This window comes from Pseudorca crassidens, chromosome 20 (genome assembly GCF_039906515.1).
Source record: "Pseudorca crassidens isolate mPseCra1 chromosome 20, mPseCra1.hap1, whole genome shotgun sequence".
NCBI classification, from domain to species: Eukaryota; Metazoa; Chordata; class Mammalia; order Artiodactyla; family Delphinidae; genus Pseudorca; species Pseudorca crassidens.
Window position 1 is genome coordinate 43,957,471 of NC_090315.1, and position 16,494 is coordinate 43,973,964.

Below are 16,494 nucleotides of genomic sequence, written 5' to 3' on the forward strand. Positions count from 1 at the left end.
CGCGGGCCGGCCGGGCTGTGCACCTGCGCCTCGGCGGTCCGCCTGGGGCATCATCCCCGGCCCGCCTGGCCCCGCCATGGCCAGGCCGCAGAGGACTCCAGCACGCAGTCCCGACAGCATCGTCGAGGTGAAGAGCAAAGTAAGGGCCCCTCCAGCCCCGGCTCCGGCCTCGGCCCTAGGAGCTTCCAATTCCCTCATTCTCCCCTTCCTGACTCCTTGGTCCCCACCACCTTTTTCTCTCCTCCATCCTCCACGTCCCATTCTCCGGCTTTTCTTCTCGCTTTCCCCCATCCATCCTCCTTCCTTCTACTGCCGGCCTCAAGAGTCCCTCTGTGGCCTGGGTACCTGAGGGCGGGGAGAAGACCTTGGACAGCGTCCCTTGTACTGGGTGCAAGGCTGCAGCTGTTGTGAAGCCCCCCCCCTGTCTTTCTCACCCCTGCCACCTTCGGACCCGTGGTGAGAAAGGGCACGGACTCCATCCTAACCCCTCCCCGCCCCCCCACCCCGGCCTCCAGTTTGATGCCGAGTTCCGACGCTTCGCGCTGCCCCGCGCTTCGGTGAGCGGCTTCCAAGAGTTCTCTCGGTTGCTGCGTGTGGTACACCAGATCCCGGGCCTGGACGTGCTGCTTGGCTATACGGATGCTCACGGCAACCTACTGCCCCTCACCAACGACGACAGCCTGCACCGGGCCCTGGCCAGTGGGCCCCCGCCGCTGCGCCTGCTAGTGCAGAAGCGGGGTGAGGAGGATGGGGTACAGTGGGCAGCCTCTGTGGGGTAGGGTGACAGGGCAAGTCTAGAAGGGTTAGTCCATGCCCAGTGTGCCCAGGCTTCACCCTCTGCAGTCCCTGCCCTTGGCCTGACCTCCAAGTGGCAGGAAGTAGCTACAGTGCCCCCTTCCTCAGGCCTTGGCCTGATGGAAAAGGGCCCAAATGGGAAAGCAGGGTCTCTGATCTCAGCGTCCCCCTCTCCTGCAGCAGAAGCTGATTCCAGTGGCCTGGCCTTTGCCTCCAACTCTCTGCAGCGGCGCAAGAAAGGGCTCCTACTTCGGCCAGTGGCATCCCTGCGCACGCGGCCACCCCTGCTAATCAGCCTGCCACAAGATTTCCGCCAGGTTTCTTCAGTCATAGATGTGGACCTACTGCCTGAGACCCACCGACGGGTGCGGCTGCATAAGCATGGTTCCGACCGCCCCCTGGGTTTCTACATCCGAGATGGCATGAGTGTGCGCGTAGCTCCCCAGGGCCTGGAACGGGTTCCAGGCATCTTCATCTCCCGCCTGGTACGAGGGGGCCTGGCTGAGAGTACAGGGCTGCTGGCAGTCAGTGATGAGATCCTCGAGGTCAATGGCATTGAGGTAGCTGGGAAGACCTTGGACCAAGTAACAGACATGATGGTCGCGAACAGCCACAACCTCATTGTCACTGTCAAGCCAGCCAATCAGCGCAATAATGTGGTGCGTGGGGCATCTGGGCGTCTGACAGGGCCTCCTTCTGCTGGGCCTGGGCCTGCTGAGCCTGATAGCGACGATGACAGCAGCGATCTGATCATTGAGAACCGCGAGCCTCCCTGTTCCAATGGGCTGTCTCAAGGGCCTCCATGCTGGGACCTGCGCCCAAGCCGCCTACTTCCTGATGCCCGCAGCTCTCTGCCCTCCCTGGATGATCAGGAGCAGGCCAGCTCTGGCTGGGGGAGTAGCATTCAAGGAAATGGTAGTGGCTTCAGCCTCTGACAGGCAAAGATGCAGCCCCTTGCCCTTCCCGGCTGCTGGGACATGGCAGGGACTTCCCCAGTGGGGTTTTTTAGCTTGCTCATGGGGCCCTCTCAGTCTGGGGAACATTAAAGGTTTTCTACAAATGCAGTTATGGTCCTTCTGTTTCCCAGCCCTAGCCTCCTCCTTGATCTCACAATCTTGCCTTCTGGCCTGGACATGAGGCAGGAGTGGAGGAGTGATAAGGGCAGCAGAGAAACCTTCCTGTAGTCAATCAGCAGGAAGGACACCAGGCTTGGCATTTCTAGGGTGAGAAAAGCTCTTATGGAAACAAACTCCACTGTGTACAAAAAGTTTAATTTTGACAAAGGGGTTAAGAGGCTGGGATGGCCCTTCCACAGCCACCAGTGACTGGGAAGAGTGCTCTGGGGATACTGCCCACCCACTGCTCCTGTCTTCGAACTCCACTCTATGATGGGGCCCAGTCCTGCCCTTTATAACCATGTAGCGATCCTCAGTGAGACCCCTGACTCTATCCCCATAAAAGGGCTCAGGCATCCATCTTCACAAAGACCTTGGGGCGGGAAAAGATCTTGATGGCTTCCTCTACCTGCATCAGCTTCCGGTCCAGCTCAGCACGATGGCTCTGGGCTCTCAGTGAATCCGCCCCAGCAGGCAAGAGCACCAGCTCATGAAGCAGCTGGCTCTGGCCTACAGGGGCCCCAGAACAGTAAGTGCTGGGCAGGGGAGCATGGTCCCCAGTGGGTTCCCCATCCAGCTTCCTTTGGCCACATACTCACTCTGGAGCAGATTGCTCAGTGTCTCCAGCCGCTGGTTCTCAGGCATGCAAGTGTGGCCAGGCGGCATGGCCGGGTCCGGCTGGCTGTGCTGACGGGCCTCAGCCTCCTGCCGCCACAGATCCCTCCGCTCCAACAAGCTGCGATGCAACAGACTCAGGATTGATAATCCCAGGGCAGATGCTGGCTCCCACCCACCATAAGTGTCCCTTACCCTGGGTGTTGGGCAGTAGGACCTACTAATGGGGAACGTGACCCTTCTGTGTGGCGTTGTAGTGCTCCTGGGCCTGCCGTTGCTGCTCCAGCACCTGTGCCAGGACTTGCAGCGAGCGAGAATGACGCCGGGGGGCCCTCTTCGCAGTGCGAGCATTGTGGGTAATGAAGTCCACACTTGGGCCTGGGCCCTGCAGGACATGGCAAGCATGATGAGGTAGCACTGTGTTGTGCCCCTGAACCTCCCCAGGATCCCTGCCCTACCTCCCAGCCCTCACACATCCTCTCACCTTAGCATTGGGACCTGGTGGGGTTAGCTGGGGACTGGGGACACGGGGTGGTGGGAACCCAGGGCCGCAACGGGAATGTGCCCTCAGGAAATGGGCAGGCTCTGTCCCAGAGGCAGGGCTGGGCTCCTGTAGGCCAAGGCATAGCAGAGGGATCAGTCAGGCTGAGGTCAGGGTCTCAAGCCATAAGACCAAGACTCTGCCCTTCCTGCCTTTCAGGATCTTTCTCTATCACCAGTCCTCTGGAATTGGCCTCCTTCGTCATGAAGGAGGACTTCTCCTCATCAGCATTTAAACATGTGTGTTTCTCACATCTTTAAGAAAACAAATACCCCTCCTTCTATCTCAGTCCTGGCTTCAGCCACCATTTCTTTTTTCTTTCCTTCCTAGCCAAGATTTCTGGCTCTGTCCCCACCAAGGTCACCAACAGCTGGTCTCCAAGCCCTCAAATCCAGGGTCACTTCCCTGGTCTCATCGTCCTCTGCCAGATCCTCAATAACTCCTGGGTCTCACTCCTGACATCCGCATCTGATTCTCCACCTGCTTGCTGGACATATTCCCACTCCCTGCGAGTCCCATAAATGCTCCTGATTCAACACATCCACATATGACCTCATTGTCTTTTCTCTCAATCCTGCCTCTCCGTCTCAGACCCGTGGACAGAGAAGTGGTGCCACTATCTACCCAGATAGAATCCTACCACCATACATACCCCTGCCCCTGCCCTTCCCATCGTCCTTAGAAATAAAGGTAAGAAGTGGATTATGTGGCCCTTTATGATGTGGGTACAGGTGACTTCTTGGCCTAACCTCACGCTCTTCTTCCCTCACAGTGAATTGAACACAGCATCCCCACTGCCCACACTCCCTCTGGTCTTAGGACTTCTATCCGTGAGGTTCCATCTCTATAGAATGTTCTCCTCCATCCTCCCCTGGCCTAATTCCTACTTGCCCCTCAGAATCACCCAGCCATCATCACTCCTGAGAAAGCCCGCCAGCCCCACTCTGCAGCAGAACCAGCTATCTCTTAGTCCCCTGTTACCTTAGTTCCCTGCGGTTTTCCACCCTCCTCATAACTCAGATCAGAGTATAACTGTCAAAAAGATGGGCAATACTTCTGGCTGCCTGAGGCAGGTACCTGCAGCTGGGCCTTGACATGGGACTTCACTTTGTCATACTTGGGTGAGCGCCAGAGAGCCTTCAGGGGCCTGGACTGGTCCTGCTCCCGGCTGTGCTCCTGCTCACGGAAGCGCCTCTGGATCTCCCTGATCCGCCTCAGGTTCTCCTTCTCATGGTCTTTAGGGTCCTTCCCTGGGGAAAAGATGTTGCCAGGCTCTGCCCTACATACAGCCCATGCAATCCAACTCACAACAGAGAACACACAGGCCCACACCCTGCCTCCCACAGAAGGATCTCCCTGACATCTCCATCTAAGTCCACCTCGTCACCTTGTTCCCTTCCTCACACAGTAATTATCTTCTTCTATTCCTGATGATTTTCTACATTTTTTATTGCGAAGTATACCATTAATCATCTTGCATATCATATTCACCAGTTCACTTGTTTATTGTCTCTCACCTTGATTCGATGATGCTCTTCTCCAACCTTGTTTTCCTAGCACCTATAGGGCCTGGCACACAGGAGACACTCAAGAAACAACCTTTCATTGATGCATGAATTAATGAAGCTGAGCTATGGGTTTTCTGGGGGATACCTCATCTAGTCCTCTCCTGCGAGGAAGAAGAGAGGACTTTTATAGTCGGGGAAACTAACAGTCAGAGAGGTAAAGCCTAAGCCTTCCTCAGGGAAGGAGAAGCAGCTGCTTTTGATCTCAGCTTTGACTTCAGACTCGCCCCGTCCCTTCTGTCCAGAACTTACTCTTGGGAGAGGCCCCTGGGCCTAGGGAAATACCCCCGAGCTGCAGCAGCACGCCACCCACGCCGCGCCGGCCACGCTCCAGGATTTCTCGGGCTCCGGGACCGATGCGGGGTCCGCGGGGAGGGGTGGCGTCTAGGTCGGGGTCCGGAGTCAGCAGGCTCAACTTCAGCGTGCTTCCCTCAAGGCGCCCTTGGGCTGAGAGGCCAGACGGGGCGGAGCGCAGAGTTCAATGGTGGAGCTGGGCCCGACCCTTGCTCTGGCTTCGCCAGGGTGAGGCACCCCACAACTCACCCGAGGCCGGCCGCCGGTAGTAGTCAGGACAGAGCGTAGTGTCTGGGGGGATGGGCCCCGAGATGCGGGAAGGACCCTCGCACATGCCGCCGTCGTCCTTCTGCAACAATGCACCGAGGCCTGCCGGGCTACGCATCTCCGGCCCCGAACCCCCTTCCTCAGCCCAGTACCTCCTCCCTGGACCCGGGCCCTGACCCCAGCTGTGCCGCCTTGCCTGCGTTCCTGGCCCTCGCCCCGCCTCCCGACCCTGGCCTGCGCTCGCCACCTCCGCTCTCAGCCCACTTCCCTGCCCCGCTGGCAGCCCCTCCTCACCCGGGCAGGGTACTCACCCAAGCAGTTTCACCGCCCACTGCCGCCACCCGACCTCTTTGCTGTTGCCAGGTAACAGTGGTTTCCGTCCCTGAGGTCAGGGGCCAATGCCCCTGGCGCAAAGCCTTCTGGGGCTTGTAGTTCCAGCTGAGGGTGGGGCCAGACCGGCTGCCAGTTGCCCTTCGCAACCCGGCCTTTCTCCGGGGTCAGCTCACGGTCTACCAGTCTAGGGTCCGCCCTCCACCTCCCACCCCCCACGTCCCCCAAGCAACCGTCGAGGATGCACTGATCCTCCGCAGCCATGGCCTCAGCAGGGGCTGAGAAGCGGCCAGGGGCCCAAGAGGGAACAGCATGGGGACAGTCACAGCTTACGGAGGTGCCTGGTGGCCATGCGCAGAATTCTGAGGTGACCATTAGGCTGTCTAGCCTTCAAACACTTGGCCACAGAGCTTTAGGAGACCAGCTTCTGTGCAATGACCCCCTAACTGCCAGGACAGGCTCCACAGCCTGGGAGGGGCATGGGCTGGTGCCCTTCATCTGTATTTGGTATCTAATGGCTGATCCCTGTATCCTTTGCCTGGCCATGGTGACCAGTTACCTATGTGTCACCTCTAGTGTCCAGTTATGGGAGACCAGTGCCCAGTGCCAGCCCATGAAGCCTGCCAAACCCAGGGTGAAGACAAGTGTCCAACAGGGCCAGTCTCAGAGCCAAAGATCCAGGAGGAAAGACTCAAGCTGGAGGAAGAGAGGCACAAGCCAGAGGTGCAGGCACTAGAGGAGAAAGGCCCCAGGCCTATGGCCTCCATTGTGAGGACCAGTCATGGTCTGAAGAGGAAGCTGGTCAAGTGAGGGGGCTTTCAGAGGGAAGAAGCTGAAGGGCTGGGGAGGTGGAATGGGGGTGGATTCCGTAGGATTCCTAAATCGGGCATTCCTGCAGTGTACATACTTATCCCCTGCCACCACCATCACTCCTCCCCTCTTCTGTCCCTCAAGAGCTCTGATGTAGGGAACATCCAGAGAGGGAGTCTCAAAGCCTTGTAAGGGGCTGAACTCATGAGCTCTTGGCCCCTGTCCAGCCCCGGGCCTCACTGACCAGGAAAGGGACAAGAATCTGGGCCTGGGGTGGTAGGTAGACAGGGCTATTCCCTAGGACAGGGCACAGGAGCCAAGGCTGGAGGCTGGCTCCTCAGGACTTCTTGTCCCCTAGCCTCCCAGGACCTAGCCACCAAGCCCATCCTAGGGCTGAAGCTGAGCTGCCACAGGGGATGCCGCTGCAGAGGGAGGAGCGGGAGAGTAGCCAGAGTGAGCCCTTGCCGTCTGCCAAACAGCACAAAAAAGCCAAGAAGCGCAAGAGTGTGGGAACCCCAGTGCTCCCTGTGGTGGCCAGCACAGTGTCTGCGTCCTCAGAGACCTTAGGACTGGAGCGTGAGTGGCATTCCCCGGGCCTTCCCTTTATCCCCCGCCTGCTGGACCCCTGACATGGCACAGCTTGGCGCTCCAGCACCTGCCCTGCCCCGGGTCCTTGCAGGAAAGGCCCAGCGCCTGCGGCCCCTGTACCAGTACATCAACTATTGCAACCCTGAGCTGAACCAGGCACGGGAGGGGGACAGGGAGGCCGAGGCTGAGGTGAAGCCTGAGTCGGAGCTGGCCCTCATCCCCAAGGAGACAGGTGTGGAACAACTGTAGGCCTTGCTGCCCATGGCAGGTGAGCTGGGCTCAGGCCTCACTTTGCCCTGCCCCAATATGTTCATGACCCCCACCTACACTCTGGTTCCCCTGGGAGAGGAAGCTGGCGAGGAGCCTGGGGGTTTGCCCAGCCTGGGCGTCAGCGGTTGCCTCAAGGCTGAGATGCTCAAGTCCACTCAGGTGGACACCAACAAGATGCTAAGTGTCTGCGCTGCCCCACTTGCACCCCCACCCTCTCCTCAGTACAAGTGACTGTCCTGCCCCACTGGGGCTCCCCTTCTCCCAAGCCTGAACCAGAGCAGCAGTCTATGGCCCTAGGCACTCAGGTGGAAGAGGGGACTCTGCCCCTACCCCTACTTGGGATCTTGGGTTTGCTAAAAATAAACGTTTTTCCTTTTCTCAGACTGTGATCCCCCAAATAAGATGCCTGAAGAGGGAGAGGCTGGGAAGAAGGGTGGAGGATTCCCCAGCAGAGTGAACTGGATTGCCCAAGAACTTGACAGAAATATAGATTCCTGGGCACTACCCCAGGCCTAAATGAATCAGAATCTGCAGGGGCGGGGCCTGGTTCTGTGCATTTAAAACCTCCTCAGATGAACCTGAAGGTCAGACAAGATAACAGTGGGGATGGAAAGGCGGTTGGTAAGGAAGAACTTGGGGAAGAGAAAGGAAAAGAACTGTCACATCATGGGAAGCGGGTGCTTGGCCTTACTCCCTGTCTCCCAGGGAAGGGGCCTGCGTTGATCTGACCTTGAGGGGACCAACACTTGGAATCTTCCTTCTGAGGTGGCAGAGTTCATTTGCCTGTCCCAGGAGGGGCAGCTCTCACAGCTGGACCAGACTTTGCCCCCAGAGTGGCCCCTGGTGACAGAGGAATTGGTGCCTTTTTCTGGCAGGCAAGGGGTGGTGGTAGAGGTGAATGTTCTCTTTGGACCCCTGTGGCTGAGCCACTGGATGACTGCGGCGCCTGATCCTCAGGGGTCTCTGGGAAGAGGGGGCCAGTGCTGGCCATTTTGGAAAGCCCCTATCCTGCTGCCTCCTGGTCCTCTTGCATGTCCCTCAGACATCGTAAACACAGGGAATTCCAGATTAAATGGATTTCTCCTCCCTCCAACCTGCTTTTCTTCCTGCTTCTCATCTACACAGTTGTTCAAGCCAAAATCCTGATATCACCCCAGACCCCATCCTATTCTTTGCTCATTGACTCCTGCCAGCTAATCAGGCCTGAAGGCAGGTGAATCTACCCTCTCAGACACAGAATCTCTCGGACACCCGTCAGCACCCTTGCCTGGGACACTGTCATCTCCAGGTGAGAGCTCACTAGTCTCCCTGCCGGTGGGCCCTTGCCCCACCAACCCACCCAATGATTCTGCTACACACTCCTGAACCCCTGATGGTGTTGCTACCCCTCTAGCACCCTGCTCGTTTTACCCCAACTACCTTAAAACTTTTTAGTGGCTTCCTGTAATTCCCTGACCAACTCCACCTTTTCTTACCTTCCCTCTCTGCCTGTGGGGCTTCCCCTGCCTAAAATGCCTTTATTTCTTCACCCTCAACCTGGCTAGTATAACATGTACCCTTGAAGACTCACGGCGCCTTGCTTCCTGCTGAGCCAGGCAGCACCCAGTGCTGTATTGCCCTGCATTGTAGCATCTACACGCTACTACCACTGTGGGTTATATAACTATTTCGGGGACTAGACTGTGAACTCCCCAAGGCCATGTGTCATTGCACCGCATCCACCTAACAGAGGGGCCCCATGAAAGGCACCAAGATAAGGAGACCAAGGTGGGGAGCCAAGGAAGCTGCAGAGAGGGACAGGTTAGGATCTGAAAGGCTGAGGCCATCCAAAGTCCAGGACCATATGGGGGGGCCCCTGTAAGAATGGCCTGGCCATCCAGGAAGGGAGGGGGTGGGCAGGCCCATATGGAGGAAATAGGAAGAAAATGGGCATAATCCCAGGCTGTTCCCTCTTTTAAGGGTCACTTGGATGCTCACTGGCCCCATGACAAGGCCTCAGGGCAAGCCGTGGGATCAGGACATTTATTTTTTTGCCCACACTTCTCCCTGGGCAGTGACCTGACTGAGCTAGGAGATACTTCTACAGGGACCATGCAGACTGAAACGCTGTCCATAGGGATGAGCACGAATTCTCCAGGAATTTTAGAGGTAGAGGGCTCTTCAAGATAACTGAGTTTGATCTCCTGACTTTATGGCTGAGGAAGCAGAGGCCTGCAAAGGAGTGGCCTTGCATGAGACCACACCCTGGGGCCCAGGGAGGGCCTGCCCTTTCCTGAGCCCTGAAGATCTCTGAAACTGGGGGCTCTCTGGCTAAGGCCTGACCCAAGAAGGCTGAGCATCTCCTTTCTCTGTGTGGTCTCCAGGGCTGGAGGTGTCGGTCAGGCCAGCACTGATAAGGAAGATCTGTTCCTATTTCTTCACAGGTGACGTAGGAAATACTCAGTAACCACAGAAGAGTCAGTCTGTTTCCTGAGGGCTTACTCACTTGTCAGGCTTGTCTAAGCAGGGTGGGTGATAGTAGCCACAGAAAGGAACAAGACACCACTACCACTCCTAGAAGCTCACTCTAAGTGTGTAATGCTAAGGCAGCATAATTCAAGGAGACGTGATAACGGAAGGGCTGAGGACCAGAGCTGTGGCGCCACAGGTAGTGGGAGTGACTGCCACTTTGCCTCCAGGAGTGAAGAGGCAGCTCTCCAGCTGCTTCCTGAAGGAGAGAGTTGGGTGGCCTTCCAATCAGAGGATATGCCAGGGATGAAGCCTCACTAGTGTGGAAGATGTCAGCCCCATGTAGGAGGGCCATTTAGCATGGCTGAAGCAGAGGCCTGGCTATCAGACCAGGCTGGGTGTAGGCAACGAGGGATATTGGCCTGACGTTTTGGAGAGGTTGCTTGGGCATCAGCGTGAAGGGCCGAATAAGGAAGGGAAAGACTGGCGATAGGGAGGTGAGGAGGCTGCTGCCATTGTCTGGGTGAGTGCGAGGCCTAGATTTGGTTGGGGGTTGGAAAATAAGCAAAAGGTATTCTGGAAGCTCTCTTCTGCTTGCTGTAAGAGAGAGGAAAAGCTAACTGCCTTTTCATTGGCTTGGAAAAACTTTATTTTGACCCAAGGAAGATCCTGAGATTTGGGAAACAGGTCCTGGAAGGTGATGCTGACTTCCTCCAGGAGGGGGAGCTGCAGGACAAGCCTGGAACCAGTTGACTGTCACCTCTGGGAACCAGAACCCTGCTGGCTTCCTTGGGAACAGGCATCTGGGCCACTTCATGGTACCTCTCCTCCCCCACACCAATCCAAGAGATACAAGATGGTAAAGATGTCTGAGGGATGGCCATGGACCTAGGTTCTGCAGAGTACCAACAGAGGACCTGGGTCCTCAAGAGTAGCTCTTCCCTAAGCCCATGTACAGTCGGCCCCAGGACTTGGTCGGAATCCATCTTTGTAAACCAGAGGTTTTATTGCAGTCCTATAAAACCTAAGTGCCACTGTGGGTCAATAACATGGCCCTTTCTTAAGTAAGAGCATCTGAGTCGGATGCAATGGATGCATGTGCTTTCTTGGTCAATACCCAAATTTAGGGGGGAATCTCAACATCCTGTTAACACACAGAAGGATGACCTGGAGCTGAGCCGGGAGGAAGGGAGCAGCTTCTCCTCCTTCACCTCTACCAGCATCCTGCCTGGTGGGGTTCTTTCTACAGTCCACCTACTAGTTCAGGCCAGGCTGAGATTCCTGCTGTAGAGAGGAATGTAACCTGGATGAGGACCCGAGCGGGGAAGGGCAATGCCTGGGCACTCAAGAGTCTGAGATGCCACAGGCACTAAGGAAGGAATAGTTCAGGGTCAGGCTCTGTAGTAAGAGGACCCTGACCAGGCTCCTAGCTCTGTCACTTATAACTTACAGGAGGCAAGTAACTTTGCCCCTCTCTGCTCTGAATAACGGGAATATTAATAGTAGTACCTCGTAGAGTGGTTTGGATATTAAATAGAATAATACAAGTGAACCATCTATCCCTGGGGCCCCAATATGCAGTAAGTACACCCCAACACTAGCCACTGTTATTTTACCTCACAAAGACAAGGTCTGAAACCAGGACAATACAGGAAAATAGGCCTGGTGACTCCTATAAAGGGTGCCAGGAGGAAGAGGGAGCCCTCTCTGAGCCTCTCTCTTTCTGGTGAGGAGTCCACAGCAGGCCAGAAAGAGGGAAGCTTAGAGAAGGGGAAAGTCTGGTCCAGACTTAATTCTGGCAGAGGAACAAAGGAGTCGATGTGTCCTTTCCCACCGTCCTGCCCCACCTGCCTCTGACTGACAGGGTTAAAAGCCTCTTCCTGTGGGGAGAACAGGTTAGTAAAAGCAGAGCTGGAGACTGGCTGGCTAGGCCAGGCAGTGCTCGGCTACACCCCGGCTACAATGCTTCCGAGGGGCAGCGCCTTCCTCCAGTTCACCCCGTCTAGCCTCCCTGGGGCCACTCCTCACCCCTCCTCTCCCAGGGCTCCTCTGGAGCCAACCCCTTGGTTTCAAGAACAGAACCCTTCCTGACCTCCAGCCCAGGGAGACCTCGAACTCTCCCACTATCTCCCCTTAAACGTCAGGCCTGATTGGCCCCCTGAAGTCTTAAGTCCTGTTTGCTGAGGAAAGACTTCTTGGAGGGCTCCAGAGGGATTCAGCTGCAAGGAATAAGCCAGGAGATGAGGGCAGACAGTGGTAGGAGCCTGTGTGTCCCGCTAGATAGTGAAGGATCCAGAGCAGGTCAGGGCTGCCATAGAGCCACAAGGAAAGAGAAAAATAGAAACAAATCTACAACAATCAACAAGCCTTTCATTATTAAAGAAACCCAATCTACCAAACAAACAACCAACAACCACATGTCACAGTGTCAGACTTTCTGATTTATTAACATTTATCAGATGTCCCAGAGCTCTCCCTTGTCTCCTCTCTGCCAACTCAGGGGCCCTCTGCCCTAGGTCAACAGCCCCTGAGAGCTCATCTACTACAGAACCCCTCCTCCCCGCCAGGGAAGGGGCAGCCTGCAGGCCGGAAGGGCTTGGTCACATGGGAGCGAGGGCAGGTGCAGATCCCTGAGGGATGACTTCCTGCCCTCACCATTCCTGAGATGCCCCAGCCCAGGACGGGCATGGAAACAAGGCCTCTTGTCATTTCTCCTCAGGCCTGAGGAATCAAGCCAAGCTGGCTCCTTGCTGTGCTTTCTCATCCAGTTAAGACCACAAATAGGCTGATGAAGCCCCCAAGTCAAGCCTTTGCTGGAACTGCTCACACACTGGGGGCAGCTCCGCCCTGTGCAGTGTGCCGGCCCTCTCAGCCATGGCAATAGGAACGGCACCGCCTCACCAGTCTGAGGAGTAAATGAGCACTGGAGGGGGCGTTCTCCTGGGGCCACCTTCAGATTCACCCGAATTCAACTCTGCCCAAGTTGACCTATCAAATGAAAGACACTGTGCTATAACCAAGCCCTCCCATCACAGCTCCTCCCTCACCCTTTGCCCCGTGGCAGGGAGCCCACGTGCAGGCTCACAGGTTATTCCGCTGGAGCGCCTCACACAGGTTCTGGTTGGCGTCAGGCTCCTCCGTCAGCACCTCCACAGCCTCCCACTCCCCGGATCGGCTCGACCGTTTGATGGCATCCACCACGCTCTGCATGTAGAGCCCATCCTCGAATGAGGCGGCCATGGAGACGGGGGTATGGTCCCACGTGCGGCGGTCCCCCTGCCCCTGGAAGGACTGGCGCAGGGCCTGCACCATGTAGACCATGCCCTTCAGGTAAAGCAGCGGGACATCCTGGGGCCCCTGCTCGGGGAGCCCCGTGCCCACAGCCAGCGAGTCCCTCAGCAGCAGCTCCTCTTGTGTGGCAGAGTTCTTCTGCCCGTAGAGGTCAGCTCCCCGGGCAACAAGGCGTCCCGCAGAGCCCACCACCATGACCTCGTGCACAAAGGCGCCTGGCATGTTGAAGTTGAGTGTTACTGTGCTGCACACACCCCCACCCATAAGCATCTGGAAGAAACAGAAGTCATCGCTGGTGACATGCCGGATGCCACGGATGGCTGCATTCTGCCTCACAAAGGTCTTGAGCAGCCCATGTACCTTCTCGGCTTTCTGGCCAGTCAGGTGGGTCAGCAGGTCCACAATGTAGGTGCCCATGGTGTGCAGGCCCCCACCGCCCATGAGCTCATCACAGATCCAGCCGTAGTTGGGGCTGAGCAGGCTGCCCGAGTAGACGCGGGCATCACAGATCATCACTGCACCCACGTAGTGCTCGGCAATCAGCTGCTTCATGCGCACGAAGGCAGGCAGGAAGCGCAGCACGTTCCCCACCAGGCTCATCAGCTGTGGGTAGTAGCGCGAGGCTGTCACCATCCGGAAGGCATCCACCGAGGTTGCTGCCTTCTCACAAACCACATTCTTCCCAATGCCTGAGAATAAAACACAGCAGGAAATCTCAAAGTCCCAAGGGGTTTACACTGGGAAAAGAAAACCCATTTCTGGAAGGCAGGTGACTCAGGAAAGCTGCCTGAGACCAGGTGGTGACCTGGGACAAGAGGAAAGGTGATCAGCTTGGATGAAAACAGTACCCAGTGACTGGGACTAGAGAAAGAATTATGGGCTCGAGAAAGAGAAGCAAGTTCTTAAAGGAAAAATGAAAGGAGTAGAGGCAGAAGGTGCAAACCAGGAGTGGGAGGTAGAGAGGTGGTACAAGGTTAATTTTATGTGTCAACTTGGTTAGGTTATGGTGCCCATCGAATACTAGTCTAGACACTGCTGGGAAGATATCTTTAGATCTGATTAACATTTAAACCAGTAGACTTTGAGTAGAGCTGATTACCCTCCATAATGTGGGTAGGCCTCAACTCATCAGATGAAGACCTTGAGAAAAAAGACTGAAGTTCCCTGAAGAGGAAGGAATTCTGCCTCCAGACTGCCTTCAGACTCAAGTCTGCAACATCACCTCTTGCTGGAACTCAGATTTGCTCTGCAGATTTCAGATCTGTCAGCTCCTACAATAGCATGAATCAGTTTTTAGAAAATAAATCTCTACCTCCCTCTCTCAATATACATCCTCCTGGTTCTGTTTATCTCAAGAACACTGCCTAATACAAGTGGGCTGGAGAGGTGGACATGCTTCTTGGACATGCTTATGTACCTTTATGCATTTATTAGATCATCAGCTTGGGGTAAGAAAATCAAATCTATATTCTAGGGGATGAGCTTGGCACTCTCAGTTGTAACTGCAGAAAGGGCTCAAGATTCCTCGCAGATTGTCCTCTGAAAACACTGGTTCAACAAGTTAGTGTAGTCATAAGGCCCGAAAATGCTTGGCTCCAGTAGGAGGGGAAAGGGAGAGAAAACATCCTTTCTGTCTCATGCCTGTTCTGAGTACATCGCAGCTGGAATGCACCCAGAGAGCAAAACAAAGCTAGACAAAGCCCTGAAGAGAGAGACCAAGAGGACTGAGCAGCTCCCACACGAGGAAAAGGAAGGGATCAACACTCCTCCACATCATGAGATGAAAGCTCATGAGGGTACGAAAAGCCAAAAGACACCAACTCCTGGAGTATTCCTGTGAGCTTGGGATGGTTCAAGCAGAAGAAAGTCTTATGCTAGTATCTTCAACAGAAAACTTACAAAGCCCAAGAAGTCGTATGGACTGGACACACACAGGTTTGGGGGTACAGCAAGCTAGGGAAGGGTGAAGACATCCAGTTATTCCATTACTCATTCCACAGACACTGCCCTTGGGGTGCAACTCAAATTCCACGACCTCAATTCACCCAAGAAGTCATGGGCTTCTTGAGGGAACAAGCTCAAGGGTCTGGTACAGATGGCAGAATAAGGGAAGACTTCATGGGGGAGTGCCGCCAGGGATCTTTAAGGAAGCAAATGTTCCAGGGAGCATAAGGGGGAAAGGACACCCAGGCAGGAAACTGCATGTGCAAAGGCACTGAGGAAACGGCTGGGATTCCTAAAGTCCTGAGTGCACACCAGGAAACAGGTTGGAGGGTTTACACAGGGTCGATAAGAAATGTAGGAAATTGGATAGATAATTGGTAGCTCACTCACAAAGACATTCAAGGTGGTGGGGTAGGTTTAGGGTTGGAATCCCAAACTGAGCTCTTGATACTCCCTTCCCTGAGTTTTCTCCATCTCAGTCAATGGCGATTCATTTCTCCCCGTTTCTCAAGCCAGAATCACGGATGTCACTCACATCCATCCCACTTTCAATCATCAGTAAATCCTGTTGGCTTAGCTTTCAAACTACATCCAGGATCTCACCAGTTCCCACTACCACCAGTGCCACCTTCCTCATCCAAGTCACCACACTTTTTTGCCTGGATTATTGCAATGGTAACTTAACTGGTCTCCCTCAGTCTTTTTTCTTTTTTTTTAATACATTTTATTTATTTATTTATTTATTTATTTTTGGCTGCGTTGGGTCTTTGTTGCTGCACATGGGCTTTCTCCAGTTGCAGCGAGCAGGGGCTACTCTTCGTTGCGGTGCGTGGGCTTCTCATTGTGGTGGCTTCTCTTGTTGCGGAGCACGGGCTCTAGGCGCACAGGCATCAGTAGTTGTGGCTCGCGGGCTCTAGAGCGCAGGCTCAGTAGTTGTGGCACACGGGCTTAGTTGCTCCACGGCATGTGGGATCCTCCGGGACCAGGGCTCAAACCCATGTCCCCTGCACTGGTAGGCGGATTCTTTACCACTGCACCACCAGGGAAGTCCGGCTTCTTCTTTTTTACATTTTTATTTAATTTTTTATTTTAATAAATAAAAAATATTTATTTATTAATTTAGGCTGCGCTGGGTCCCAGTTGCGCACACAGGATCCTCGTTGTGGCCTGCGGGATCTTTTTTTTTAGTTGCAGCATGTGGAATTCTTAGTCGCAGCATGTGAACTCTTAGTTGCGGCATGCAGGATCTAGTTCCCTAACCAAGGATTGAACCTGGGCCCCCCACGATGCGAGCGCAGAGTCCCACCCACTGGACCACCAGGAAAGTCCCTGGGTGTAGCTTCTTCTGATGGATTCTGTTCACACAGGCTCAGGAGGGGAACTTGTCTGGCCACCTTGCAACAGAAACAATGGGGCCCCAGGACAGCTGGCTGCTCAGAAAGGGCCATTTATTGGTGCCAAACTCGAGCTTTGGAGCCACTCTGGGATTCAAATTCTGGTTCTCTCGCTTGGTTGCTGCATGACCTGGGACATTTCTAAACCTCTCTGGGCTTTGGTTTACTACACTGTAAAAGGAGAGTCCCATCTACCATGCAGGGTAGAACAGTAAGTCAAGTGAGGC

General features: G+C 55.1%; 4 protein-coding genes across 15 annotated transcripts in view; 2 read left to right on the plus strand and 2 right to left on the minus strand.

Annotated features, from left to right (window-relative positions):
- The first annotated feature begins 5 nt into the window (after positions 1-5).
- Positions 6-1,859, plus strand: PARD6A (par-6 family cell polarity regulator alpha). Of its 2 annotated transcripts, none has more exons than XM_067719917.1 (3): positions 6-139; positions 516-738; positions 976-1,859. In XM_067719917.1, the coding sequence occupies exons 1-3, from the start codon at positions 77-79 to the stop codon at positions 1,728-1,730; spliced, it is 1,041 nt and encodes a 346-aa protein (XP_067576018.1). In that variant the 5' UTR covers positions 6-76; the 3' UTR covers positions 1,731-1,859. The 2 variants fall into 2 exon arrangements, with proteins under 2 accessions (XP_067576018.1, XP_067576019.1); XM_067719918.1 differs by having other exon boundaries at positions 979-1,859.
- Positions 1,860-2,045: 186 nt separating this feature from the next.
- On the minus strand, positions 2,046-5,704 carry ENKD1 (enkurin domain containing 1). 4 transcript variants are annotated; one of them, XM_067719914.1, is made up of 8 exons: positions 5,504-5,704; positions 5,175-5,274; positions 4,884-5,078; positions 4,144-4,316; positions 3,010-3,135; positions 2,747-2,910; positions 2,510-2,646; positions 2,046-2,420 (listed from the first exon to the last, which is right to left on the minus strand). In XM_067719914.1, exons 2-8 carry the CDS (start codon positions 5,257-5,259, stop codon positions 2,260-2,262), a joined length of 1,041 nt encoding a protein of 346 aa, XP_067576015.1. In that variant the 5' UTR covers positions 5,260-5,274; positions 5,504-5,704; the 3' UTR covers positions 2,046-2,259. The 4 variants fall into 4 exon arrangements, with proteins under 4 accessions (XP_067576015.1, XP_067576014.1, XP_067576016.1 ...); XM_067719913.1 differs by lacking the exon at positions 5,504-5,704 and having other exon boundaries at positions 5,175-5,481; XM_067719916.1 differs by lacking the exon at positions 5,504-5,704 and having other exon boundaries at positions 2,254-2,420; positions 2,506-2,646; positions 5,175-5,485.
- Positions 5,705-5,784: 80 nt separating this feature from the next.
- C20H16orf86 (chromosome 20 C16orf86 homolog) lies at positions 5,785-7,421 on the plus strand. The gene is given in 4 exon segments (XM_067719919.1): positions 5,785-5,889; positions 6,099-6,328; positions 6,661-6,908; positions 7,012-7,421. Coding segments are annotated over 4 exon segments (993 nt in total).
- Positions 7,422-12,058: 4,637 nt separating this feature from the next.
- The window catches only part of GFOD2 (Gfo/Idh/MocA-like oxidoreductase domain containing 2), a 37,514-nt gene continuing 33,078 nt past the window's right edge, over positions 12,059-16,494 (minus strand). For 7 of the 8 annotated variants that reach the window (XM_067719905.1, XM_067719904.1, XM_067719908.1 and 4 more), the window contains 2 exons: positions 12,724-13,618; positions 12,059-12,626 (listed from right to left, as the gene is read on the minus strand). In XM_067719905.1, the coding sequence (XP_067576006.1) occupies positions 12,536-12,626; positions 12,724-13,618 (986 nt within the window). In that variant the 3' untranslated portion in view covers positions 12,059-12,535. Of the gene's footprint in view, positions 13,619-16,494 lie in introns of all 8 variants that reach the window. The other variant, XM_067719910.1, reaches the window with a different exon arrangement.

Bases quoted from the DNA above. Each gene is read 5' to 3' on its own strand.
- PARD6A (XM_067719917.1), top strand. From the start codon at position 77: ATGGCCAGGCCGCAGAGGACTCCAGCACGCAGTCCCGACAGCATCGTC. The intron at 140-515 runs GTAAGGGCCCCT...CCCGGCCTCCAG, and splicing joins TCGTCGAGGTGAAGAGCAAA to TTTGATGCCGAGTTCCGACG. The intron at 739-975 runs GTGAGGAGGATG...CCTCTCCTGCAG, and splicing joins CCTGCTAGTGCAGAAGCGGG to CAGAAGCTGATTCCAGTGGC.
- ENKD1 (XM_067719913.1), bottom strand. From the start codon at position 5,310: ATGCGTAGCCCGGCAGGCCTCGGTGCATTGTTGCAGAAGGACGACGGC. The intron at 5,079-5,174 runs GTGAGTTGTGGG...CTGGCCTCTCAG, and splicing joins CTACCGGCGGCCGGCCTCGG to CCCAAGGGCGCCTTGAGGGA. The intron at 4,317-4,883 runs GTAAGTTCTGGA...TCTTTTCCCCAG, and splicing joins CCCAGGGGCCTCTCCCAAGA to GGAAGGACCCTAAAGACCAT.